The sequence below is a fragment of the Humulus lupulus genome, chromosome 6, assembly GCF_963169125.1.
Source record: "Humulus lupulus chromosome 6, drHumLupu1.1, whole genome shotgun sequence".
NCBI classification, from domain to species: Eukaryota; Viridiplantae; Streptophyta; class Magnoliopsida; order Rosales; family Cannabaceae; genus Humulus; species Humulus lupulus.
Genome location: NC_084798.1, coordinates 38,850,283 through 38,877,728, shown reverse-complemented (window position 1 = coordinate 38,877,728; position 27,446 = coordinate 38,850,283). Strand labels below are relative to the sequence as shown.

Below are 27,446 nucleotides of genomic sequence, written 5' to 3'. Positions count from 1 at the left end.
TCAAGTCATTTAAATGAAAATGTGATCCTAAAGTCATGAACAAGTAAGGTTTAAAACATTTTGGTCATAAACAGTAACTTTCATTAAAACAAATATTTAGTACATGGGATCCCAAAAACAGGGTTTAAGGGACAAATTTACAAAATTTCCAAAAGTTATATACAATCAAAGCCACTCTAATGGCAAAATACACATTTTAGGTTTCTATCCCTATACAATCCCTCAATTGTGGCGGACGAGCAGCTGACAATGTACACCTCGCCCCCAGAGCTCTCCAACTCATGGTTGAACCATCTTACCCTTGCCTTTACCTGCACCACGTAGCACCCGTGAGTCGAGGCCCAGCAAGAAAACCATAACATCATAACATAGTCAATAAAGAGAATCAAATAATTCATAAGACATTAACCAGATATTCAGCAGGCCATAACAGGCACAAAAATCAATGACGACCATCAAGGAATCATCAGTCTATCATTCAAGTATTCAACAAGCCAGAAGCATCAGATTAACAACAGTAAACTCATCCATAATCAATAGTTTATCACAATCATCATACAATACTCAAGGTCAACGCCCTTAGGCCGCACCCTCAGTTTAACCCACTGACTCCGGCTCGCTTAGGCTGAGCTGAGTGACTATTTAGCTAACCTCAACTCTCAGTGGTCGAGTCGCGTCCTGTGTGGAAATATCAGTCCCGACACTCTTAGGTCATTTATTTCATGCTCACATGGCATAGCATAATCATACAACATTAATATTCAAATATAGAGAACCTTAGTCCCAACACAGCCACACAAAAGGGTGCAGTTTTCTTACCTCAGGTTTGAGTACTTCGGTTAATAAGAATGACCCTCAAGCACGATCCTGCTCTGAGCCCTAGCAAACACCTAGTCACAATCTATAAATGGTTCTTTGATGAGTTTAAATTCCAAAGAAAAATTTCAGGACCAATACCGCGCTCACGAGACCTCTAATTCCACCAAACAGGGTGGTGAAATTGTAATGCCCCGAATTCTCTTATGTGTTTAACGGCGTGAATAGTAGGGCGGGAGGGCCATACTTGCTTAATTATGTTATTAATTGATAAGATGCATGTATATGTGGATTATATTATGATATGATGTGAAATGCATGCATGTGTGTCCATATTTCTAATTACATGGGTGTGATGGTAATTTGGCTCGTTGAGGGTAAATTGCATTTTTGTATGCATGTTGGTGATATATATTGAGACCACATTATAATGTGGGTTTGTTCGAGCCATTCGGCATGAGACGATCATGGTGTGTTAATTATCGGTTTGGTCATAACAGGTTAAGCTCGGGGCTCGGGGCTCGGGGTGAGTCTCGGGGTGTTTTTAATGATTAGAATGTTACCGGGCTTTAAAGGGTAACGAGATGTGAATTATTGGTGTTTGAGAGTATTGAGATTAGCGGGAATTGGGAAGCGTTAATTATGATTAATGGGATAAGTGGAAAGTACCAATTTTACCCTTGAAATGATTTTAGAAGCCTTAAATGACCTAGGGGCATTTAGGTCATTTGGTTTGGATATATGTGAAGCTTTAGATGGCTGTAGAAAATAGAACAAAAATAGGGCTTTACTTCTCCTTCCCGTACATCATTCTCCTCCATTTCTTCTTTGGAGTTTTTGAGCTCAAAGTGAGGTTTCAAGCTAGGAAATCAAGGGGCTGAGTTTGTAGACTTGGTTTATCCATTGAAGAGGGTTTGATCTCGAATTTGAGGTGAGTTTCAGCCATAACTTTCTAGTTTATCTCTGTTTTAGCTTTGAGTTTTTAGCTTGTAATTCTTTGGTGGATAGTTGGAATTAATGGGAGTTAGGTTGATGTTTTACTTAGGTTTTGATGAGGGTGAGTTATAGATGAAGTTTAGGGGTTAAATTGAGTGTTAGGTTGGTCTTTTGGATTGGTTTGAAGGGCTGGTTTCAAGGGAAAATGCAGAGGAAGTCGAGCTGGTGCGTGTTGCATTTTAGGCTGAATAGGGTAATGAGCCGCGGCATGGCATAGGTGAGCCGCGGCCCATGGTGCTTATCAGGGTAAGGCCGCCTCTGTTTGGGGGCGCGCCGCGGCGCAGCTGGGGAGGGTCGCGGCCCTTAGTGGCTTTTTGGCCAGAAAAGTGTTTTTAGCTTGGGGATTCAAGCCTTAGGCCTCGGGGTCGAACCTACTACCCGGTTGAGTAGTGTTTGATGTCTTGGAGGCTAGGTTTTGGTTTGGGAACCTTTTATGATTTATTTTATTGATGGAATCCCATAATTGGTTATGACCAGGTAACCGCTAAAGGACCAAAAGGTTGATCGTTCTCAAGGGTTGTTCTTTTATTCATTCTAGCTCGAACCAGAGGTAAGAAAACTGCACCCCAAATGTGACATGCATGGTTATTCATGAGGCATGTTAGTTTTATAAATGTGGACATGAATTGATTATGGAATACTTAGCAAATGTTGCTCACTTGTGCATGGAATTGACTCATTAGTCAGATTTGGCAAAGGTGTTAGTATCAACTGTGAAGCTGTGACTTATTAGTCAGGTTCGACAGTGGTACTGAGCACTGGTCACGTTGCACTGACTCATTAGTCAGAACGGCCTTAGCGTGTTAACGCAAGCCAACAAAGATTAGATCTAATCGATTATCTGCATTGAATGAATCAAAGAGCATTAATGTCGGACTGACCTCAAGGTCGATGAACAATATAAGCGCTTGAAGGTTAGTGGCTTAACTAACAGCCACTCTTCCATTTGATCTAGTGACTCGCTTGTCGATCACTCAGTATGGTTTACCAGAACCTATTGAAGGCTAGTGGCTTACCTAGCAGCCACTCTTCCACTTGAATTAGTGACTTGCTTGTCAGTCACTCAGTATGGTTTATCAGGACCTCAAGTGATATTCACTCATTCGTTTGAAAGCTTTGTGCTCAAGTGTGATTATAATGATAATCATTTGATAATGTTTACACATAATGTTATGTTTTCTTGCTGGGCTTTGGCTCATGGGTGCTATGTGGTGCAGGTAAAGGAAAAGAAAAGCTCACCCAGCCTTGAGTGGAGAGCTTAGGTGGTGATGTGTACATATGCGGCTGCTTGACCACCACGGCCAAGGAGTTCTCAGAGGAACTAGGGGGTTACCCTATTTTTGCCGCTTAGGTCGGCGAGTTTATAATTTTGGAACAGTAGTGACCTTTTTGAGTTGTAAATAAATTGTAAATGTTCCTGTGGGCCCATGAATAGTTTTATGTATCAATAAAGCATATCCTTTCCTTTTTATTGGTTTTCACCTTAACCTGTTAATAACACCTAGAACACGTTTTTTACCGAAGGACTCAGGCAATGAGTCAAATTTCTGGTTCACCGTTCACCATAACTATTCTGGCGTTACAGAAATCGTCTCCCGAGCCTCTGAGAAAAAACCCTAAAAAGTACCCAAAAAACAAGTTTTGAAAGCTGAGTAATGCTACCTATTGGGCGCTACAGAGCTAGAGTCAGAGACTCTAACCCCAAAATCGCAGCCTAGCATTGTAGCACTCCCAACCTAGCCCTACAACACTGACACCAGAATTATGAAATTTTGGGTTTTCTCTTCAAATTTCCCCAAGACAAAGCTCCAAAAATCCACCCCTCAAGACCTCCAAACCCATAATTGACCATAGAAATCAACTCTACTCATCAAAAGGCAACAAAACCTAAACAAGTTTTTTCCAAAACTCCAACAAATCCCCAACAATAAAACAAGAACCAACACTCCAATACAGACACAAGAATCACAAAAATATCCACTGAAATTTCTTATTCATAGTATCAGCCAAAACATAACTAATCAACACCTATAATTCCATCTAAACAGCCAGAAACTTTAAAGATAAAGTTCTAGAGTCTTACCTCAATTCACAGCTCAATCCTCCAATATCTAAGCTGAATCCCCTGGGGTGTGTGCTTCAATTCATCAAGGCTTTCTCCCCAAAGTTTCTCTAAGTTTCCTCAGCTTGAACCCACTTAATTTCTAGCTTAAACTCCAAGTTGATCACCTCCACTTCCTTCAAAGAACCCAACCCAAAGCTTAACTTCTGTCCCTTTCTTCTTTTCCCTTAGCTTTAATCCAAAATGAGAGCAAGTGAGAGAGAGACACACACGTGAGAGTGATGCGTGGGAGTGAGCTGAGAAATCTTCTTTCTTCCCTTGAATTAATCTACCACCTTTTGTTTTGTTCTAAAAATTATGAGTGTAACATTTAAACAAAAGACCCTATTGCCCCCCAACCTTGTCAAACTTTCAAGGGTGTCTAAAGGGTATTTTAGTCATTTTGCTTCCAGTTCCCGCTAATTCCTCAAGTGTTCCTAACATTTACCTATTAATCCCATCATCCAATTAATTACCAATTATTTACCCAATGTCTAATAATCCTCGATATATTTTCTAAATTCCCAAAAATACCACAGGCTCCCCTGAGCCGAGTATAAATCTCCGTCGTGACTATTTCGCCAATCCGCTCACTAGGACTGTCTCGAGCCATATATTGTGAATATATTCACATAATAATGTGGTCTCAAAAATTTATCACATATAATTACATTTATGCCATCAACGGGTCAAAATTATAAATATGCCATTATAAGCTAAACAAGGTCCACATGCATATTTAATACTCATAAACATGCATTTAATCATATCCATATAATCATGCATGCCACAAAACCATGCATTTAATCATTTATTCACATATATACCAATTATGCCCTCCAAGCATACTAATCAAGGCCCTTAAGCCTTATTAGCAATTTTGGGTCGTTACATTGTATTTGGTGGAAATGAGTTTTGAAATTTTTTTTTTAATTCTTTTTCAGATTTGGGTATTGGATCATCATCTCGAGCCTTTGCCTTTGGATAATCCCCCTATAACATCCCAAATTTCCTAATGTGGCTTAGTGCCTGGATTAGGGGGCCGGGAGGCAATAATTGAGTTATTATGTGAATTATATTATAATATAATTATGTTAGCATGTTAGAGATAGTAAATATGTGTATGAGGGCCCGTTTCTTATAAGAAGGGTATTTTAGTAATTTGACCCTTTCGGGGAAATAAATGCAAATATGTGTTTGTGTGATTGAGACCACATTATTATGTAGATATATTTGAGTTACTCGATGAGAGGCGATCCCGATGAGCAAGTTAGCGGAAAAGTCACAATGGGGTCTTAATACCCGACTCGGGATGAGCTTAGGGGTATTTTAGTAATTTAGTACATTATCGGGAATTAGTGGGTAATGGGAATTTATTGGTAACCGAGTGAGAATATTGAAAGAAGCGGGAATTATAGAATGTATATTATGGATAGCGGGATTTAAGGCAAAGGACGAAATTGCCCTTGTGAACATTTGAGGAATAAGCTAAGGGCAAGGGGCAATTTAGTCATTTCCACTCTAGTTTAGGATTTAGCTGGCTGGGAAATTATCAGAAGGTTTGAGAAACTAAAGGAAAAAGGAACTCAGCAGCTCCCTTTCTCTCTCTCTCTCGTTTTCTCTATGTGCCATGGAAGTTTGAGGATTTTTCTTGGGAAGTTGAAGAGTAAAGTCTAGGAATCAAGGTGTTAGGCTTTGGGAAAGCAGAGGTTTATCTCAATTGGTTCAACTCAGCTGAGGTAAGAGCTCTGAACTGAAAGTTGTTATGGTTAATTATGCTGAATAATTTAGAACTATGGTGTTTATGCATGTTAGATAGTTGGAAGGTTGAGTTTGTGGATTTTGATAAGTTTTATTATGATATATGGCTGGGTTTTGTTTTTGGAAAGGGTTGTGATAATTATGGGAACTGAATTGGAAGGTTAGGGTGGAATTAGATGGGTTTTAGTTGGGTTCGACTGAAGAAAAACCCAGAAAATTATGGGTTCGTGGGGCTGGGCTGCAGCTCTTTTATGGTGAGCCGCAGCTTGCGAAGATAATTTTGAGCTAGCAGAGCTTGGAGGCAAGGACGGGCCGCGGCGCCTCAGGGGCGCGTCGCGGTGCATGTTGGTTTCTAAGGAGGCTGAGCCTTTGGAATTAGAGGTGGGCCACGGCTCGGGTGTGAGGGGCCGCGACCCTTAAGGGGAATTTTGGCATAAAAGAGATTTTTAGATTGGGAACCTAACTATTTGGGCTCGGGATCGATTCTACTTCCTTGTTAAGTGGAATTCGATGTCCCGGAGGCTAAGAGTTGGTCTGGAAGTTGTTATTTACCTGTTATTGATGGGAAATTCCTTATTACGGTTGTGACTAGGTTTTCGCTCAGGGCTTGAATCGGGGATCGTACTCAAAGGGTCGTCGCTAATAACCTGCATACGGACTGAAGGTAAGAAAACTGCACCTGTTATGTGAATGCATGATTGGAGCTTAGTTAAGGTGATGAACATGATTATAATTATGTTTGCGAATATCTGATTAGGTACACTGTAACGTGCATAACTATGATTATGCTTATGACTGCTGTATGAATGTATTATAATGCATTGTGTGATTACTGATAGGTATGCTATGTGAAACATGTGACTGTCTGTTATGACTGTGAAGCTTGGTTTATAAACTAAAGGATTATTAGGGTGTTAAGTGGGGATCAACTTATTAGTTGAGAATATATTAAACTCTGGGAGACTCGCCTTATAAGTTGAGAGTCCCAAAGCTTCAACTTATAAGTTGGAGGCACGTGGTGGCTTGACTTACAAGTCAAGGGCTTAAAGAACTTAGTTTATAAGCTAAGTTTGGCATAATGCACGTGGAGTGCAGGCCACCATGGCTGGGCCACCCTGGGAGTGCGACATGCACTTGACTGGCTCGGATGCCAACAACCTGAAAGAAAGTGCAACATGCACTTGTGTGACTCTATGGTCTCCACGGCACTTGTGCCTCCTATCTATCTTTTTAATTTTTATAGTTGACGGCACTTGTGCCTCCTATCTATCCTTTTAATTTTTATAGTTTATGGCACTTGTGCCTCCTAATTTTGTTATAATTTATCTTTTTGTTATTTTTATTTTATTTTTGCAAGTTACTAGTTGATGGCAATTTTGCCTCCTAGTATTTTATCTTATGTTTTAGTTGATGGCACTTGTGCCTCCTAATTTTTACCTTATTTTTGTTATGGTTGATGGCATGCTATGTCTCCCTACTCTTGCTTAAATTTGGATAGTCTTATTTAATTTTGCCTTATTTCTCTTTATCCTTTATCATTTTATTGTGAAAAAAAATATATACTTGAAAAGAAAACTTGAAAAAAATATATATATTCTTGAAAAGAAAAAAAAAAGAACTTAAATCTTGTCCTAGCTCTTGTTTTCATTTCTTAACATTGTTTTTTGTTATCTTAATTTTTATTTTCTTGTTCTTTTTTTTTCCCTTAATTGTCATCTTTAAAAAAAAAAATAGTTTGTCATTTAGTTTCTTCCATATGGATCATTTTAATTATAGTTGGAATTCTGAGTACAACTATTATGAGCATTCAAATTTAAATTATGGAGAAACTAATAATATGTATGATATGCATGAATCATTTGATATCTCATTTGCCCCCACCTATAATCCAAATTTTTCATGGAGTCATACCCAATCTCCAATAGAGCATGAATTCAACATACCTAATCAAAATCATGCCCAATCCGACCTATCATATCCCATTGAACAAGAAACGAGCCCATCTTTAGAGGATACCCTACAACAGTTCATGAAATCAACCTACCAAATCTTACTAGCCCAGTCTCATTCAATCTCAAAAATTGAAACAATAGTAGGACAACTTGCAACTGTTATAGAGTCGGAAAAACAAGTTTATCCCAACCAACCCATTCCCAATCCAAATAGTCAAATTCAAAGTGAAAAAGAGAATGAAGTAGTTGAAGAACTTGTAATATGCATCCAACCCCCTAATGAAACAAAAGAGTTGGATGAAATAATTTTTGAGGCTCATGAGGAAAATGAAAAAGATATAATTATATCTCAAGAGCCCATAATTGAACAAATTTGTATATTTACTCAAAATGAAAAGGCGTCTAATATAGATATGCAATTTTCTTATTTTATTGATATTCCATTAAAATTGCATATTTCTAATTTTCATGTAGGTATGATGTTATCAATTATTATTTATGGCATTTGCATCAAAGTCATAACTCACCCTACTAATGAAATTTTACACCATCGATTGGGTGTAGGCTAAAAGAAAAAAAAAACTATAGTCGAGCTAAAGACTATAAACTAAAGCGCTTTGTGGGAGGCAACCCATACTTTAATGTTTCATTTTATATTTCACTTGTTGTTGTGTGTTTTTTGTTTCATGTTTTTCAAATTCCAAAAAGCTCGAAGGAAACTTCTTGCCCATAAAGAGAAGAGATAACAAAAGAGCCAAATCAAGGAAGCATTCATCAAAGGGAGTATTTCTTAATTTTTTCTATTTTATTAAACATTGAGGACAATGTTTCATTTAAGTTTGGGGGTAGTGTGTATGTATTTTTCTGTGTGTTTATGTGTTTATGCATGTTTTTCATTTGTTGTAAAATTAAAAAAAAAATTATTTATTTTTCTTTTTGTTTTTATGTGATTTTCATTTGTTATATAATGTTAAAAAAAATTATTTTCTTTGTTTTATTTGAAAAGAAAATGGTGATTTTCATTTTCTAATGATAAAAATTATGATTGAAATTGTTCTTAGTTTTTAGAAAAATATAAATAATTATTAAGCTTTACTTTTAATTTTTAAATTAGTTTTGTTTAAATATATATTTTTCATTATATGACACTTTTTCTATTCCATTTGAATTATTGTGATATTTGGATAAAGTTTATTTAAACATTAAATTCTTTAAATCTCTAAAAAAAAAATTGAAAAATCTTAGAATTTGCTTGATTATCTCTTGAGATTTAATTTATGTTTGTTTGCATAAACTTGTCTAAATGTTCACATGATGATTTGATATTTTTATTTGCATGTTAAATATTTATTTTGAAACAATTTTAACTTTTCAAATTAATTACGTAAGCTTTGCTTTTATTTGTGATTTTCTTTGAACTATTTGCATTATGTAATTTTTGAGTTAAACATTTGACATCACCAATTAAAAAAAAATATGTGTTTTTAATTTTTCTTTTGCTTGAGGACTAGCAAAATATGAAGTTTGGGGGTGTGATAACTCTATAAAATAGAGTTATTTTACCACTTTTTATGTGCTAATTGTTGCTTAATTCTTAAGTTTTTAATTGATTTATTAAGTTTTTAAGTAATTTTGAATTTATTAGTCTTATTTTGATTTTATAGATTTTTGTGTGTTTTTATAGTTATTTTGTTGTAAAATATTGTAGTTAATTATTTGAATTATTGTGGTTTAGTTTGAGGTAAAAATGTTGTATTATTGAAATTAAATGTTAAATATAAATTAAGTTATAATTAATATTTTCAAAGAATTAAATTGATTTATTTTATAATTGAAAATATTAATTATAACTTAATTTATATTTAACATTTAATTTCAATAATACAACATTTTTACCTCAAACTAAACCACAATAATTCAAATAATTAACTACAATATTTTACAACAAAATAACTATAAAAACACACAAAAATCTATAAAATCAAAATAAGACTAATAAATTCAAAATTACTTAAAAACTTAATAAATCAATTAAAAACTCAAGAATTAAGCAACAATTAGCACATAAAAAGTGGTAAAATAACTCTATTTTATAGAGTTATCATGCAACATGCACTTGTGTGACTCTATGGTCTCCAGTTTGGTTTAATGAATGCATCAATTTCAGTTATTACTGCTTGATAATCGTTTTATTCTGTAAGCTGTTGAATATGTTTTCTTGCTGAGTCTTCTGGCTCACAGGTGCTTTGTGGTGCAGGTAAAGGTAAAGAGAAGATCAACCAGCCATGAGTCGGAGGCATTAGCAGTGGTATGTACATATGCAGTCCGCTCGACCACCACGGCCGAGATGCTTAGGGGAACTAGGGCCAAACCCAGCTTTTGTCGCCTAGGTCGGCTTATTATGTAACCTGAGAGTTGTAATTGACTTTTAAACTGATGTTTTTGGGATTCCATGTAAAGAACATGTTTTTAACTTAATGGAAATGTTTATGAGTTAACCAAAAGTTTTAATACCTAAACCTTTAGTGGCATAATCACATGTTTAGTCCAAATGACTTGTTTAGCAAGTCCAGCACTGGTTTTAAACACACTTGGTAATGGACCCTATTTAGTAGGGCGTTACACCCCCAGCCCGAGCCTTGGGTAATTTTTTAAAAAATATATTTTGTGATTGATTAATGGTTAAATTATGTTTTTAATTGTGTAATTGGTTATTTTAGATTGTGTTGAATTTTGTTTTTCATTTTAGGGATTTGTATTGTTAATTTAATTATATTTGTGATTTTTAATTTTGTTTTATGTTAATTTAATTTATTTAAATGTTATGTTATAAAAAATGTATGATAGGGTTAGATATATGTATAAGTATATGTATATAAATGTGATTATGTGAATATGTTTATATGTATATAAATGTGAATGTGAAATATATTTATAAATTGTGTGGTAGGTTAGATTAATATGATTAGATGTTTATTATAATTTTTTGTTTTTGGTTGTATATATGTTAGGTTAAATAATTTTTTTGTTTTGAATTATATATAAGTTAGGTTATATAAATAATACGTTGATTTGTGAATATGTTTATAATATGTTTTTGTTGTTTATTTGTGAATTCAAATGATTGCACTACAACAAATTTCATTATTAGCGGCGGGGGACTCCGCCGCTAATAAATGCCACGTCCGCCGCTAATACCCCGCGCCTAAAAAAGTGTCGCTAATAATGATTATTAGCGGCGGACTGACACACCCGCTGCTAATAAGCAATTATTAGCAGCGGACATTAGCGGCGGGTTCCGCCGCTAATAACTATGTCCGAGGCATTAATATTAGCCCGTCCGCCGCTATTATTGTATTTATAATTTTTTTTAAATTAAATTTTAAATAAATTAATAAATTAATATTTATTAAATTTAATTATTTTTAAAAATAATTTATAATATAATTTAATAAAAATAAACATTTAATTAATTTAAACATAACTAACATTAAAATTAATATAAATAGTTTTAATATTTATCAACCTAGTAAATATCACTATAGTCATTAAAAATAAATAAAGTATTAATTCAGTCCAAATATATAAACTAGTAACTAAAGAAAGTCATTAAGATTAATATTGAAATTGTCCTCATCTTCAACATTTTGGTCTGGCTGTGAGGATGATGGCTGTGACGATGGCGGTGGCGGTGGCTGTGGCGGTGAAGGAATATATGGTGGTTGTGATGATCGTCCGAGCGTGAGGTCCCCAAACAGATCTCGAGGCTGTGGCTGTGGCGGAGGCTGCATCGATCCTCCTGGAAAATCGGTAAAACTAAAATATTGTGGAGGAGACTGAGAATGGGGTCCAAAAATGTATTGGTTTTGATACTGAGGAGGTTGTTGCGACGACATATGTGGCGGATACATTGGATGAGGCTGGTACAGCTGCTGCGGCGGATACTGTGAAGGAGGCTGGAACTGCTGCTGTGAAGGAGGCTGATACTGCTGATGTGAAGGAGGCTGATACTGCTGTGAAGGAGGCTGATACTGCTGTGACGGAGGCTGATACTGCTGTGACGGAGACTGAGAAGAAGAAGCACCTTCGGATTGTGGTGGCAAATGCCTCTGCAGAAAACTGTCAAACATTGGGTTATACAGTTTACTGGGATGCACAGTTGTCGAAGTCTCAAACGTCTCACGAATTGCCTTCACCAGCAAAGCCATAACTCTCATATCTTCATTAGGCGAAGCAGCAGTATTTGCTTGGGACTGACTTTGATCTGTAGAGCTAGAGGATGTCCTTTTTGCCTTCCCTTTCGCCCTATAACCCACTCCTCTTTGGTAGTCAGATCTCTCCCCGAGTACTTTACTTAGAATCTCGTATTGATCGACCAGGGACGAATCAACACCAGATACATTTAGAGATGCCTCACTCTGCTGTTGACTTTGCCTCTCATTCTGTGACCTCTCAACCTCAGGCGCCATTTTTTCCTGTATAAAGATAACATTATAAACAAAAATTAGAAACATTATAAACATTAGAAACAAGAAAACAATACTATTCACTTACATAATCTTGTTGAGCTGCCTCATTGACAAAATATTTTGTCGATTTTCTCATATGAGCATCCCTCCAAGTATCAACAACATGCGCATGCGGGTTCTCCTATACAAATGTAAACAAAATGTTTCAGAATGTGTTATTTTATAAAATTAAATTAACATCTTCACTTACATATTCGTGACGCTTAGCTGCCAACGACTTTGTGCCTTGTGTTGTTACATACTTCATTTGTCTTCTGTTTGCTTGATTTTTAGCGGAACGAGCCAAAAATCTTTCGCTCAAAAACATTTCACAAATAAGCTGCCAAGCCTCCTTAGTGCAATGGTTAGGTGGCTTAGAGAGGACATTCTCCAAATCTTCTGGTCCAGCATAATGATTTTTGAAGTGTCTATGTCTATAGTTCTTTCTCTCGCGATATCTTTCCCCCATCTCCTTGTTGAGAGTTGCCAGAACTGACTCACGTTGTGGATGACCGTCTATATTATAGTAATACTGCATTAGGAAAAAAAAATATTAGATAACTTGTAAATAATGGAATTAAATAATGAAAAGTACAAGATTTGTAATTTTTTTACCCTCATACGATCAAGCACTTGATCCTTAAACTGTTGAGGTACATCAGCAAAATCCAAATAATGCCCCGGACACAACATGGAAACTAGAGTTCCCAACATGCGAATAAAAGCTTGATCCTCCTGCCCAACCACTTTGTTGGTCACAGGATCAAGCTCTAGATCCAATGGTTTCCCAGCTTTTTTCCTTCGTTCTTCTAGAACATTATTACTAGCAGGGCCACGACCTTTTCTTCTCGTCGACGGGGCTTTAAAATTTATTAACAATAATCAGTATTAGTATTGATGTTATATTTATCTAACAATATAATTTCTAAAAATAATTTTGATATGCAATATTTAACCTGACTCGCAAGATGTTGGTACCCTAGAAGGATCTGGCGGGTCTTGACCCCCACCATCTCCGCCATGATAAGTAGCTATATCAGCTGACATTATACTTCAGTTTAAAATTTATTAGTTAGTAATTAGCATTAAATAGAAGTATATCACATTGAATTCATAATAATAATAATTACAAAAAAAAACTTCATTATATTTAAATATATAGTTCTGTTACACAAATAGAAAAAACTAAACAGAGTAATCACTATCATTTCCATCAGTAATCGGAGATACATTTTCATCTTCACAAAGCTCAAATATCTTATATTATAATTACAAAAAAACACTTCATTATATTTAAATACATAGTTCTGTTACACAAATAGAAAAAAACTAAACAGAGTAATCACTATCATTTCCATCAGTAATCGGAGACACATTTTCATCTTCACAAAGTTCAACAACCAATTCATCTTCTGCATCTGCAACGTCCTCATGTTCTGACATATCAGCTTCGTCGTCACCATCTTCATCAGCTCCAACATATGCAGCAGGTTGATCAGATTGCATAATCAACTCTCCGAGGTCCACAGTCAACAAAAAATTTGATGAACTTGTTTCATGTACAACATCAATAACATCATTAACCTCATCAGAATTTTCCTTAATGTCCCAAATCTGTCGATGATTCACATCTTCTACAACTTTCCAATCACGACCTCTAAGTAAATCATCGAGATAGAAAACTTGCTTAGCTTGAGTAGCAAGTATGTACGGCTCATCTTTGTACCATTCACCATTGACGTTTATACTGGTGACATTATTTTCAATGACTGTTTTCTTCATTCTTGGATTTGTATTAAACCATTTGCACTGAAATAATGCCACTGAATATGCACCAGTGAAAGAAAGTATCACCACTTCTTCAAGCGTGCCGTAAAAATTAAAACCTTCTGTTCCGGCAGCAGACACTCCACTATTCTGTGTGGTGCGCTTTTTGTCTCGATCGTGTGCAATAAATCGAACACCATTGACTATACAACCTTGGTAAAAGGTTGACAAATGATCTGACCCAGATGCTAAAGCTAACAGTTCATCACCGTTATCCAAAGACCCAAGCTTGTGCAGGTCATATATCTAAATACATAGAATGATATTAGATTCACAAAATATATCATTAATAAAATCACTGTTCAAAGTTCAAAGTTCAAAGCTACCTTTTTATGAAACCACGAACGGAAATTTTTCCTATGCAAACGATCATGATCACCATCTGGGTATTTTTGTTTAATCTCTTGTAGGTGTTCGCTGTTAATTAGAATAGTGTTACGATTCTTGATAACAAAAAAAATGATAATAACCACACATGTTCTAATTTATAAGAGAATAAACTTACTCTAAATAAGGCTCAATTTCAGGAGAATTCTCAAGTATGAACCACTCAGCTATTTCACGAGTCTTATGATCGAGAGTCTTCAAAGTTCCCTTTGTGAGTGGACGACATTGAGATTGGAAAACTGCAAGATTTCGTGGGATATAAGTTGCATCTTCATTTCGATCAAGACGGTTAAATCTTGTTTCAATGCCTTTGAAATACATTGAACAAAAGGTCAAAGCCTCGTCTGCAACATAGCCTACGGCGATCGACCCTTCAGGGCGAGCTTTATTTCCCACATAATTCTTTATTTTTTTCATGTATCTTTCAAAAGGATACATCCACCTCATAAATACCGGACCACCCAATATTTCTTCTTCTGGCAAATGCAATACCAAATGAATCATTATGTCAAAAAAAGCTGGAGGAAAAATGAACTCCATCTTGCACAATATCTGAATAAGATCATTTTGTGCTTCCTCCATATCTTTAACATTTAAAGTCCTCGAACATATTTGCCTGAAGAAATTGCACAATTCTGCAATAGTGGTCGATATAGATTTTGGAAGAAACTTACGAACACCGAGAGAAAGTAATCGTTGCATTATCACATGACAATCGTGTGACTTCAACCCAAGAATATTTGTATCATTCTCGGACACTTTCTTCTTCAAATTTGAACAAAAACCATCTAGAAATCTAACTCCTTTTATAAACTGACAAAACGGTTGCCTCTGCACCGGAGTTAACACATAAGGAGCGTGCGGCTTCATCAGCTTCCCATTCTCATCTTCATAAATCCACAATGATTCTCTCACACCCATCTTTTTCAAATCATGTCTGGCATTAGTGGTGTCCTTAGATTTATCACTGCCTAAGATGGTGCCAAGGAGACTATCACACACATTCTTCTCAACATGCATGACATCTATATTGTGTTTTAATTTGTTTGTACACCAATACTCAAGCTCGTAAAAAATACTTTTTTTCCTCCAATTACCTTCATCTACTCCTCTTTTACGTTTCACACCCCCAAACTGGACATGTTTTCCTAGAACTTGCGCTGCAAGAGCATTAACTTGTTCTAGTATATCCTCACAAGTAAACCGTCTCGAAGGACGTCTTCTCTCAACTTCTCCATTGAACTCTTTGTCTCTTCTCATTCGATGAGTACTTGGCAAGAATCTTCTGTGACCAACGTAAGAAGTCTTACTGATCACTCGGATGGAAGTTGTGTCCTCATTACACGTAGGACAAGCTTTGTATCCCTGACCACTCCATCCAGACAAACTACTACGAGCTAGAAAATCGTTCACTGTCCACAAAAGAGCTGCCTGCATCTTGAACATCCTGTTGGTCGTACTATCTCTTGTATCAACTCCGTTAATCCACAGATCCTTCAACTCATCGACCAATGGTCTCAGAAATACATCCATGTCCTTACCGGGTGATTTTGGCCCAGGAATAAGGAGGGTCAACATGAAATAATTGTCTTTCATGCACAACCAAGGTGGCAGATTATAGTTTGCCAACACCACAGGCCACATGCTGTATGCAAGATTCATGTTGCCAAATGGATTAAATCCATCAGCAGCCTAGCCCAGACGAACATTTCTGGGATCCCTTGAAAAATCAGGATGCTTGGCATCAAAGTCCTTCCACGCAGAGCCGTCCACCGGGTGTCGCATCACCCCTTCATCTTTTGATTTCCCGGCGTGATGCCATATCATGTGTTTTATTGTAATCCTTGAACTGTATAATCTTTTCAACCGAGGGGTCAATGGAAAGTAACGCATCACCTTGTGTGGCACTTTTTTTCCTTTCGTCATTTCGGAAGTAATCCATCTACTACTTCCGCATACTGGACATGTCTCTTTAGATGCATGCTCATTGTAAAATAAGCAGCAATCATACTGACACACATGAATGGACTCGTATCCCAACCCTAATTTTTTCAATCTCTTTTTCGCCTCGTAGTACGATCCGGGGATTTTGTTCTCCTTAGGAAATGCAAGCTTTAACAACTTCAGCAATTCATCAAATATGTTGTTAGGCATCTTCCCTCTAACTTTTAGATGCAATAACTTTGCTAAAAAGTTCAGGGATGAAATCCAATCACAGCCAGGATACAACTCCGCTTCAATCTCCTCAAATAACTCGTCATAATACTGACTCCCACCGGAATCCCTTTCTACTTCCTCAGTTGTCGGTAAAAGGAAGTCTTCCACAACTTGAATCATCTCATCGTCTTCATTCTCATCAACCACCTCATCAGCAACAATTTCTTCCACCTCACCATGAAAAATCCACTTATCATAAGCTTGATGAAAACCCCTATCGAATACATGTGCCCGAACTACATCCAAAGATTCAAATCTATTATTATTGCATCTTACTCACGGGCACCTAATTCTTCCATTAGAATCTTTATGTTTCGACGCCATCCTCAAAAAAGCTTGCAGACCATTCCAATATTCTTGACAACCATGATTTCTCAATGTTGTCCAAGTCTTGTCAATCGCCATCTAAAGTGTTATAAGAGTGTGAGTTTTAGTAATGTGAATAGAAATGGATAACAAAGGAGATTTGTTATCATTTTTGAAATCTTATGCAATATTATAATATCTTATGCTATTTTATGATGTTTTATTTGATAATGTTATTTATAAACAAATTAATTTTTTTTTCCTAAACTAATTTATTATTTATTAAAATTTTATTAAATATTATATCTAACTTTTATTATCTAATTAATTACATCATTATAAATTAATTAAAAAATAAATTATTATTTATTCTTAATTTTTTAAACTTTTATTAAATATAATTATCAATTTCTATATTCATGTAATTTATAAATTATTATTTATTCATAATTTTTTAATTTGTAATAATAATAATAATAATTTTATAAATTAATTATTATTTGACTTTAAGACTAATTTATATTTTTAAATAATTAGATAAATTTTATTAATAATATTTTTAACTTATCATTTATGTGCCGATATCCATGTAATTGATGGTTGTAGTCAACAACCATCAATCACAAACATACCGAGACTAAGAAAATAAATTAACTACTAATTAATTTTTTTGTTCTATTTTTACAAATTATAATAATAATAATAATAATAATAATATATGTTCAAGCAAAAAGGAGAAAAAAGAACAAAATAACATGATAATATGCACTTATTGTTGTTTTTTTTTTCTATACTCACTTTTTTTATTAAATAAGCTATCTTAAATTTGTTTCAAAAAATTTCACAATCTAAACAAAATTAGTTTCCCTATTAAAAATATCAAGTTGCGGTGAAAATTAGTTAGTAGTATAAAAGCTTTCACTTATTTGACTAAATACATTTTTTTTTTGACAAAAATTAATAAGTAGTTCAAAAAATTTGGTGTGGCCGCTAATAATGGCAATGGAGTAACACAGACGTGATATAATTAGTTTGTTTCAATTTTAATTTAAAAAATAATTACAAATTTTTTTAAAATAAAAAATAATTCAAAATTTATTACTAGAATTTAAAAATGATTCAAACATTAAAAAAATATTTTAAATTAATTTTAATTGAATTTGTATATTTTTCTAGCACTTAGTTTAATTAATATTATATAATTAAGAAAATGGTGATAAAGAAAATATGGGTGCTAATAATCTGATTGATCAAGTTTAAATCTTCTTTATTCAATATTAACAAAAACACTATATTTTACTTAATAATAAATCATCTATTATTATATTTTATAAATTAATTTAAATTATCACTTAAATTTTGTTTTTAACCAAAACAGTCCTATAATTATTTACATACCAAGATTAAAAAATAAAGTAAGAACAAACACATATATCTTAACAATAGATGTCAAGATTTACATACCAAGGATACTAACTAAAGGACTCAAAACTCAAATATTATACACTAAACAAATACAAAATAAATTATTCAAAAAATACAAAAGATATTAATTACAAAAAATATATCCACACCTGTTGAGGGTGTGCCAAGGTCGTGTGTGTGTCGGGGTCGTGGGTGTGTCGCTGTCCTGATAAAAAAAAAATTAATACCAAAAGATACACGAAAAAAATTCAAACCAAAATAATATAAAACTAAGTATAAAAAAAATGCAATATGTTGGTTAGGCATTACATTGCAAATAAGTATAAAATACACCATTGAAGATGATTAAAGTAGAGAGCACAAAAGTAGCTAGAATAAAACAAGTGTTTCTATACCACTTACAACAATGACATACACAAGTATATTTATTTTAGTCAATTTATTAATCTAACTTTTGCAAGTGCTTAAAATGCATGCACTTGTTTGATTTAAATTAAAATAATAAAATCAATTACATTGAGTAACTAAATTCTAGGAATTAAGTTTATGAAAGTATAAAATATGATATGGATAAGTTACATAAAAAAATTATAAAGAAATTTATTATTGTTGATATAAATGAAAGCTACCAACAAATATATGAAATAAAAACTTGACATGAATAGAAATTAAATTAAACAAATTAAATTAAATTATTTATTTAGATAATATTATATCAAACTTTTATTATTGAATTCATTAAATTATTAAACATTAATGAAAATTAAATTATTATTTAAATAATTATTTATTCTTAATTTTTTCTACTTTTATTAAATATTATTATCAATTTCTATATTCATGTAATTTATATTTAACAATATTATTCAATAAAAAAATTAAATTAAATTATTTATTTAGATAATATTATATCAAACTTTTATTATTTAATTCATTAAATTATTAAAAATTAATCAAAAAATAAGTTATTATTTATATAATTATTTATTCATAATTTTTTATACTTTTATTAAATATAATTATCAATTTCTATATTCATGTAATTTATAACTATTTAGTATTGGATAATGTTATTCAATAAACAAATTAAATTATATAATTTAATTAGATATTATTTAATTAATTAAATTAATAAAAAATAATTAAAAATAAATTATTATTTATTCATAATTTTTTATAATTTTATTAAATATAATTATCAATTTTTATATTAATGTAATTTATATTAAACAATATTATTCAATAAACAAATTAAATTAAATTATTTAATTAAATAATAATATATCAAACTTTTATAATTTAATAAATTAAATTATGAAAAATTAATCAAAAATTAAATTATTATTTATATAATTATTTATTCTTAATTTTTTTATACTTTTATTAAATATTATTATCAATTTCTATATTCATGTAATTTATATTTAACAATATTATTCAATAAACAAATTAAATTAAATTATTTATTTAGATAATATTATATCAAACTTTTATTATTTAATTCATTAAATTATTAAAAATTAATCAACAAATAATTTATTATATATATAATTATTTATTCTTAGTTTTTTATACTTTTATGAAATATAATTATCAATTTCTATATTTATTCTTAATTTTTTATACTTTTATGAAATATAATTAATATTTCCACAATACAATATTTAAAACCTTATACACAAAATTTACAGATAATAATCTAATGCACTTAAAGTCTAAAATAGAAGAAACAAATAACTTTCATCTATATTCTTCATTTTTCTCTTTTTCAATTTCTTGGTCTTCAATGAAACCTTCCATGTCATGTATGGATGCAAAATAAAAAAAATCACAAACTTAAACAAATAAAGCATAAAATCAAGTCACAAACTTAAACAACTAATTGCTAAATTTTTAAATAATTTGACACAGTTACATAGTTAAAAAATTATCTACAATCACAAAATAAAATTAATGTCATAAAAAATCATTACATTATATTTTCTGTATAAAACAAGTTCAATACAGAGACTCAGAAAATTGCTACAAAAAATTGCCTCAACCCCAACCGCGAACCCTACCAACCTCATCACTCAGCCACAACCCCAACCTCGAAACCTTCTGACATCACAACCCCAAACCCATGCCCCCGGTCCACCCATAATCTCAATCCCCCGACCTTAAACAACACACACAATCTCAATCCAAAAGCTTTTTTTTTTTCCTGTCTTCTTTTTGTAAATATAGTGCAAGAGATAGGAGAATAAGACCTTTCCTAAATCTCTCAATAGCTGTCTCACTAACATATATGAGCAAAATTTTAAAAAAAATCTAAGAAGCACCAAATAAAAAATCTAACACTAATACGTGGAACAAGAAATATGAACGTAAAAAGTAGGCAAATATCAACACATTTTCCATGGCAAAAGCAATCATTATTAATAATATCAATCAATATTAGCATTTTTTACAAATAATAATAATAATAAAAAAATCTGTTCAAATAATAATCTCAGAGATTTAAAATATAAATTAACAAATTAATCTGAGAATTAGAATATGAAAATGGAGTTTGCTTGCTTACCTTTGTAGAAAGCAGCTAAACCAGAGAGAATCAGATTGCAGTGCAAGCAGAGAGCCTTGAGCCTGGACATATTTGACAGAGAAAGCAAGAACAGAGACAATGAGACTAAGAATGATTAAGAGAAGATGTAAGATTCAGAATCATATTGAAGAACTCAACGAAGAAGAAAATGGTTTAAGTTTTCTCAAGAAACTTACTTGTCTCGGATGTTTTTCTCTGCAACTGTGAAGAAACGTTGGAGATGAAGAAGAGAGAACGGTTGAAGAAGGATGCGAGACGCGAGGAAGAAGAAGGGATGCATGGAAAATTTAAACTGCTCAAGAGCATTAGCGGCGGGGCCCGCCGCTATTATTAGTCCCCGCAGCTAATATTATTATTAGCGGCGGGTAGTCCGCGGCTAATAACAGTAATTACCCGCCGCTAATATTATTAGCGGTGGGCCGTCCGCGGCTAATATTATTAGCGGCGGGTAGTCCGCGGCTAATAATAGTGATTATCCGCCGCTAATAATAAATGAAAAATTCCCGGGCTTTTTTATTATGGGTATTGGCGGCGGACTGTCCGCCGCTAATAATCGTATATCCGTCGCTAATAAAATATAAATATCCATATTTATATTTTACTTTTATTAAATATTATTAGCGGCGGAATATCCTAGTCTGTCGCTAATAACCTCTACAATGGCGGCGGACTAAGCCCGCCGCCAATGACCTCGCCGCAACTACCTGCATTTGTTGTAGTGTTGTATTAAATTTTATATATGTTATGTGACTGGTTTATATGTTTTTATGAAGATTTTAAAATTTGGGATAGACTAGATTACAACCGTTATGCTGCCGAAATTTTTGTAGATTTAAAAAAACTAAACATTACAAAATATTTTTAAAGTTAGTGTGATTTAATTAATAAATTTTAAAGCAATTAATTAAAATTAATTAAAAAACTATAAAGTATAAATTAAAATAATAATTTTACAAGTATAAAACTTTATTAATATTTTTTTTATAAAATAAGTAGGAATTGAAATAATAATTTTTAATGGTAAATTAATAAATTTATAATTAAATATTTTTTTATTTAATTAATTTTATAATATATTCATAAAATTTGATAATATATGTAGAGAAAATAGGTAATTAAGTTAACTTTGCTCTCAAAATTAAGTTAAATTTAAAATAATAAAACTTTATTGTTATTTTTTTTTAAAAAAATAAGAAGTGAAAATTATAATAAGAATTTGATAATTATGAAAGAGCATAATAATAATTATAATGAAATATTTGTTTATATAATGAAACTTTACGATATATTCATAACTAAAAATAGTATATATTCATAAAATTTGATAATATATATTCATAAAATTTCACAATTTACTTGAAAAAATTAGTGTTTTGGTGGTAAAAAAAAATTATTACCAAATATATGCAGCTTTTTATGATTATCACATTGTGATAGTTTATTTTCTACTTGAATCAGTTATGACGATTGACAAGAGTTGGATAACTAATAGACTACGTAACTCTGATGAGTTTTGGAATGATCTTCAAACATTTATACAAATGGCCAAGAATCATGTGAATGCTTCGGGAGAAGTTAGATGCCCATGCGTTCAGTGTGTCAATATGCTGAACTAGAAACTTGATATGGTGGAGGCTCACATACACATATATGGATTTCTACAGTGATACATGAAGTGGACCTACCACGGTGAAGTTGATATGCCTCCAATAGTGGATGACGAGGCTTCAGTGACTGATGAGATGATTGACATCATCAATGATGTTATTGGTGAACAAGACACTAATGAAGAAGGCATAAATGAAGGAATTTGAGATGGTGGTGACAATAGTGCAGAGAACCAATTTGATGACATGTTTTAAGAGGTCAAAGCTGAGTTATACTCCGGTGGTACTTGATTGTCTTCCTTGAAATTTTTGGCAAAGATGATGCACATGAAGATTATGAATAAATGGACAAATAGTTCATTTGATGAACTTTTGAAGTTTATGAAATTTGCATTCTCGAAGGAGAATAAGATTCCAGCTTCATTCTTGAGTCTAAGAAAAAAATGAGGAAGTTAGGGTTAGGTTATCAATCAATTCATTCTTGCAAGTACCACTGTTGTTTGTTCTGGAAGGAGATTCCCAAAAACAGAGTTGTCCTGTATGTGGTGAGAGCCAATGGGTTGACAAAGACACAAAGGGAAAAAAGTCACCCACAAAGTATTGTGGTACTTCTATTTGACTTCTAGGCTGAAGCATCTTTATGGTTCAAGGCATACAGCAAATGATATGACCTGGCATAGTACGAGACGGTCGAAAGAAGATGGTGTGATGCACCATCTTGTTGATGGGGGTGCTTGGAAACAATTTGATTCCAGATATCCTGATTTTTTCCAAAGAACCCAGAAACGTTCGATTGGGTTTGATTGTTGATTATTTTAATCAATTTGGTAACATGAGTCTATCTTATAGGATGTATGCAGTAATATTCTGCACGTACAATATGTCTCCTTGATTGTGCATGAAAGAGTCATCATCATGCTGACCTTATTGATTCCCTGTCCGAAATCACCTGGGAAGGACATGGATGTCTTTTTTAGGCCTGTGGTAGACGAATTGAAGGAGTTGTGGGATGAAGGAGTTCAAACTAGAGACTTACAATGAACAATGTATTCATAATGCATGCAGCACTATTATGGATTGTCAATGATTTTCTGGCCCATAGTAGTTTGTCTGGTTGGAGTGGCCAAGAATATATGACATGTCCTTCATGCAACGAAGACACTCATTCATGTCAGGTAATTGGGAAGACGACTTGTGTTGGTCATAGAAGATTCTTCTCTTCTACACATAAGTGGAAGGTAATAGAAGAAGTCAATCATCGAAAGTTCTGGGATCATCCAAGTATCGATGAAGATAACGAGGTTGATGCCGTGCATGATAGCACTTCATCAAATTTTGTACTCACTGTGGAATTAAGAGAGTTGAAGATTATGCATTTGGATCGACCTGTTCACACCAGCATAGTTGGGGAAATGTCTCGATCTGTTTCGGATGTGGATGATGATTTCATCAATGACAATGATGATGTAGGAATCGACATTGATGAGGAATAATATTTTCTTATGCATATTCATATTTTTATGTTTTAATTTCAAGACTTTTCAATCGATATATGGCTTTTCTCAACAATGTTTGTTTTTTCAATAGTTTCAAATGCATTACCGAAATTAGTTAAGTTATGTAATTAACCTCCAACTATAACTTATTTTAAGTTAGTAATTATTTAAACTACAAAGATATGTCTGATGCTATTGCTCATTCTCATGGCGGTGATGGAGTGGGTGATCCTCCTCCAGATCCCACGCGAGTTCCTACTTCTTATGAGATAGGTAATATACTATAATTAGTCTATCTTTTATCAATAAATAACAAATTGTTATTATTTTATTCAATTTAATTTTATTGTTTAATTAACATATGCAGCGGCTACTGCAAAAAGAAGAGGTCGACCTCGATCCAAAATTTGTAGTAACTCATCAACGACAATAAATGTCCGTTGGCTCTACAATTTGATCTGGATGAGGGAACCTACAAATAAATTGGTGATTTTGGGACATTGTTCACGAGACTTATTGGTAACCTTATTGGTCACCATGTCCCGTTTTATTATGACTCGTGGCAGAGTGTTCCAGATAAGCACAAGACAGGATTAATGAAAAAACTTGAGGTAAATTTATCAACTTATTCACATGTAATATTTTTTTATATATAATTTTAAAAATCTCACCATTTTTTTTTTGAAGGAATTTTTCATTCTTCCCCAAGCTCTCCCTGAGTGGAGACTGATAGAGACTGGGATTGAACGAGAGTTTCAGGATCGCTACAAGGATAGAAAAGGTCGCAAGAAAAGACACTTCGATGAACATGGAGGGTATGATGATATCGAGACAGCCAGAAAGAATCCACCAGAGGACATAGACAGCGAGAGTTGGCAGAAGTTGGTTGACCTTTTCACCACTCCACAATTCATGGCACGCTCAAAGGCAAATGCTGCCAACAGAGCAAAACAAAAGTATCCAAGTCTCCATGGATCGACCTTTTATGCTTCTGCTCGATTTAAGAAGGTAAATAAAAATATATAGATAATTTGAAATATTTTAAGTTATCTTAATAATGATTTCAATATTTAACTAAGATTTTGTTAGATTTTTTTTTCTAAAGATGAATCTTCAGACTAAGGAACTACCCAACATTATCGATACGTTCCATGACATGCACAATCATCTGACACGTGGATAGGTGAACACGAATGCTAAGGATGCATATGTAAGTAACTTTCTAAGTTTTGTATATATGTATATTATTCAATTATATTATGTATTAATTGTCTTGTTTCTAAAATGCAGGATGCCTTGCAGCAAGAAGCCCAGACACAATCCCAATCCCAATCTCAATCTGAATCTGAAGCAGGAAGTGCCATTGTCAATGAGACACAAGTCGTCTCACAGGTACTTGGTCAACGTCGTGGCCACAACCGAGGTATTGGACGCAAGTTGAAGGGCACTAGTACCTTTGCCTCAAGCGTCACTGGATCCTCTTCACAATCAGTGGCATCACCGTTTTCGTCCACCACAGTCGGCCCTCCAATGGTACCACCTGAGGCTTTCCAATCCATGATTCAACACTTCAGTCAAGCCTTTATGACCTAGAACAACAACTTCCAACAAATGCAACAATTTTTGCAAGCAACAAATCTGAACATCCAAGCTCCACAATTTCAGCCTATCAACTTGGACATGAATATGATACAGTCCATGATGGTAAACTTTCAACCACAACACCACAACCACCACAACAACCCAATGATAATGACTTTGGAATTGATTTTTATGACATTTAGTTTTATTATATTAATATTTTGTCTTTTTTTTTTAAATTTTGGAGACAATACTACTTATTTTTTGTTTTTTACATTTTGGAGACTATGGATATAGTTAAATTGCTTTTATTATTTAATTAATAAATTGGTTTTATTATTTAATTAAATAAATTGGTTTTATTTATATAATTAATATTTATTATTTTATTAAATAAATTTTAATCAATAAAATACTAATTTTTTTTTTTAAAACAAATTGTATACCTACAGCGATGACATGTCGTCGTCGTAGGGTGCTCGCTGGACATGAAAATCTGAGATTTCGTGACACTACGACGACGACATGTCCTCACTGAAGGCATATAAACCCACATACTCTTCAGCGACGACATATCGTCGCTGTAGATGGGGCGATCGACGGACCTACAACGACCACATGTCGTCGTTGTAGGAGTTTTTGAAATTCAAATTTTCAAATTTTGCAACCACCTACAGCGATGATATGTCGTCGCAATTCGTAGTCCAACCGAAAAAAAGATTCCCTACTGCGACCACTGCGTTTTGTCGTCGCTGTAGGTTGCTACACATACAGATCTACAACAACAACAAAAGTCATCGCTGTAGAGTCTTTTTCTTGTAGTGAATAAGAAATAAGGAAAATAAAACAGCGACTAAACTAAGTTCTAGAAATTTGACCCTAGAGAGCGGGATACCATGAAACAAAGAGTCAATAGTGATTGGGGCCACCAAGATATCATCCACAACCGGATCGCAAAGAAAATTGGCCAAGAACAACCAAAGATAATCACGTCAATCAGGGTAATCTCTGCCAATAACACCACTAATACCAAGAACAAAATACATATAGAGCCTCCGAAGAAACGAGGAGGATCACTCGACACTAGGAAGCAGTACGATCACCCACCTGCACATCAACATGATCTCTCGGTCGAAGCCTTGCCTGAGCTTGGTGGTAGCCTAACGAAGCTCCGACAGAGAGGAGAATCAAGGGACAGTTGTAAGGTTATTCCTTAACTTTAAGCGAGTGAAATTCTTTGCATGTTTCTTTAAGTAGTGCTAATATGCTTGTATATGTATATATTTTATTTTAATTGTAAATGGACACTAAATTATTAATCTTGAGTGCCTATTAAAGTTTCCAAATTATGGTTCGAGTTCTTCTATCTACACTCCATTTTTTTCTCTGTGTACCTTTTTTATTCAAACATTTTATAAAAAAATTTAAAAATTATTTCCACACCCCTTTACAAAATAATTAAGTACACAATTATTGGTTAGTAAATATTTTATTTTTATCTTTTTCACCTTAATGATTTTTTTTAAAAAAATCTGACACTTTTTATTAGGAAATTGTAATTGTTTAAAGAACAAATACTTAATCACACTTTTTATTTTATTTTTAAACTCAAAATAATAATAAATATAAAAATAAAAAATTTATATCATTAAATTTAAAATTATTAGTAAAATCAAAATATTCATTTTTTTTACAAGGAAATTCATTTATAAAATCAATAATCCCCACTAACTTAGAGATCAATACAACATTCAATAACATCATAAGATAACATCATAAGATAGACGATAGAAATCAAAATATTAATTTTCAATGCTTCTAATAATTATAGTATGAAAATTTATTTTATTAAAAATGATAAACATAATAATATATAAGTGAT

The 27,446-nt window shown here is 33.2% G+C and overlaps 2 protein-coding genes across 2 annotated transcripts; both read right to left on the bottom strand.

The window, feature by feature from the left end:
* Window positions 1-12,266: 12,266 nt before the first annotated feature.
* LOC133783967 (uncharacterized) lies at window positions 12,267-12,953 on the bottom strand. The gene is made up of 2 exons (XM_062223534.1): window positions 12,750-12,953; window positions 12,267-12,666 (listed from the first exon to the last, which is right to left on the bottom strand). Exons 1-2 carry the CDS (start codon window positions 12,846-12,848, stop codon window positions 12,316-12,318), a joined length of 450 nt encoding a protein of 149 aa, XP_062079518.1. The 5' UTR covers window positions 12,849-12,953; the 3' UTR covers window positions 12,267-12,315.
* Window positions 12,954-13,166: 213 nt separating this feature from the next.
* On the bottom strand, window positions 13,167-14,699 carry LOC133783966 (uncharacterized). Its single transcript, XM_062223533.1, has 3 exons — window positions 14,467-14,699; window positions 14,288-14,378; window positions 13,167-14,207 (listed from the first exon to the last, which is right to left on the bottom strand). Exons 1-3 carry the CDS (start codon window positions 14,667-14,669, stop codon window positions 13,464-13,466), a joined length of 1,038 nt encoding a protein of 345 aa, XP_062079517.1. The 5' UTR covers window positions 14,670-14,699; the 3' UTR covers window positions 13,167-13,463.
* Between the last annotated feature and the right edge of the window lie 12,747 nt (window positions 14,700-27,446).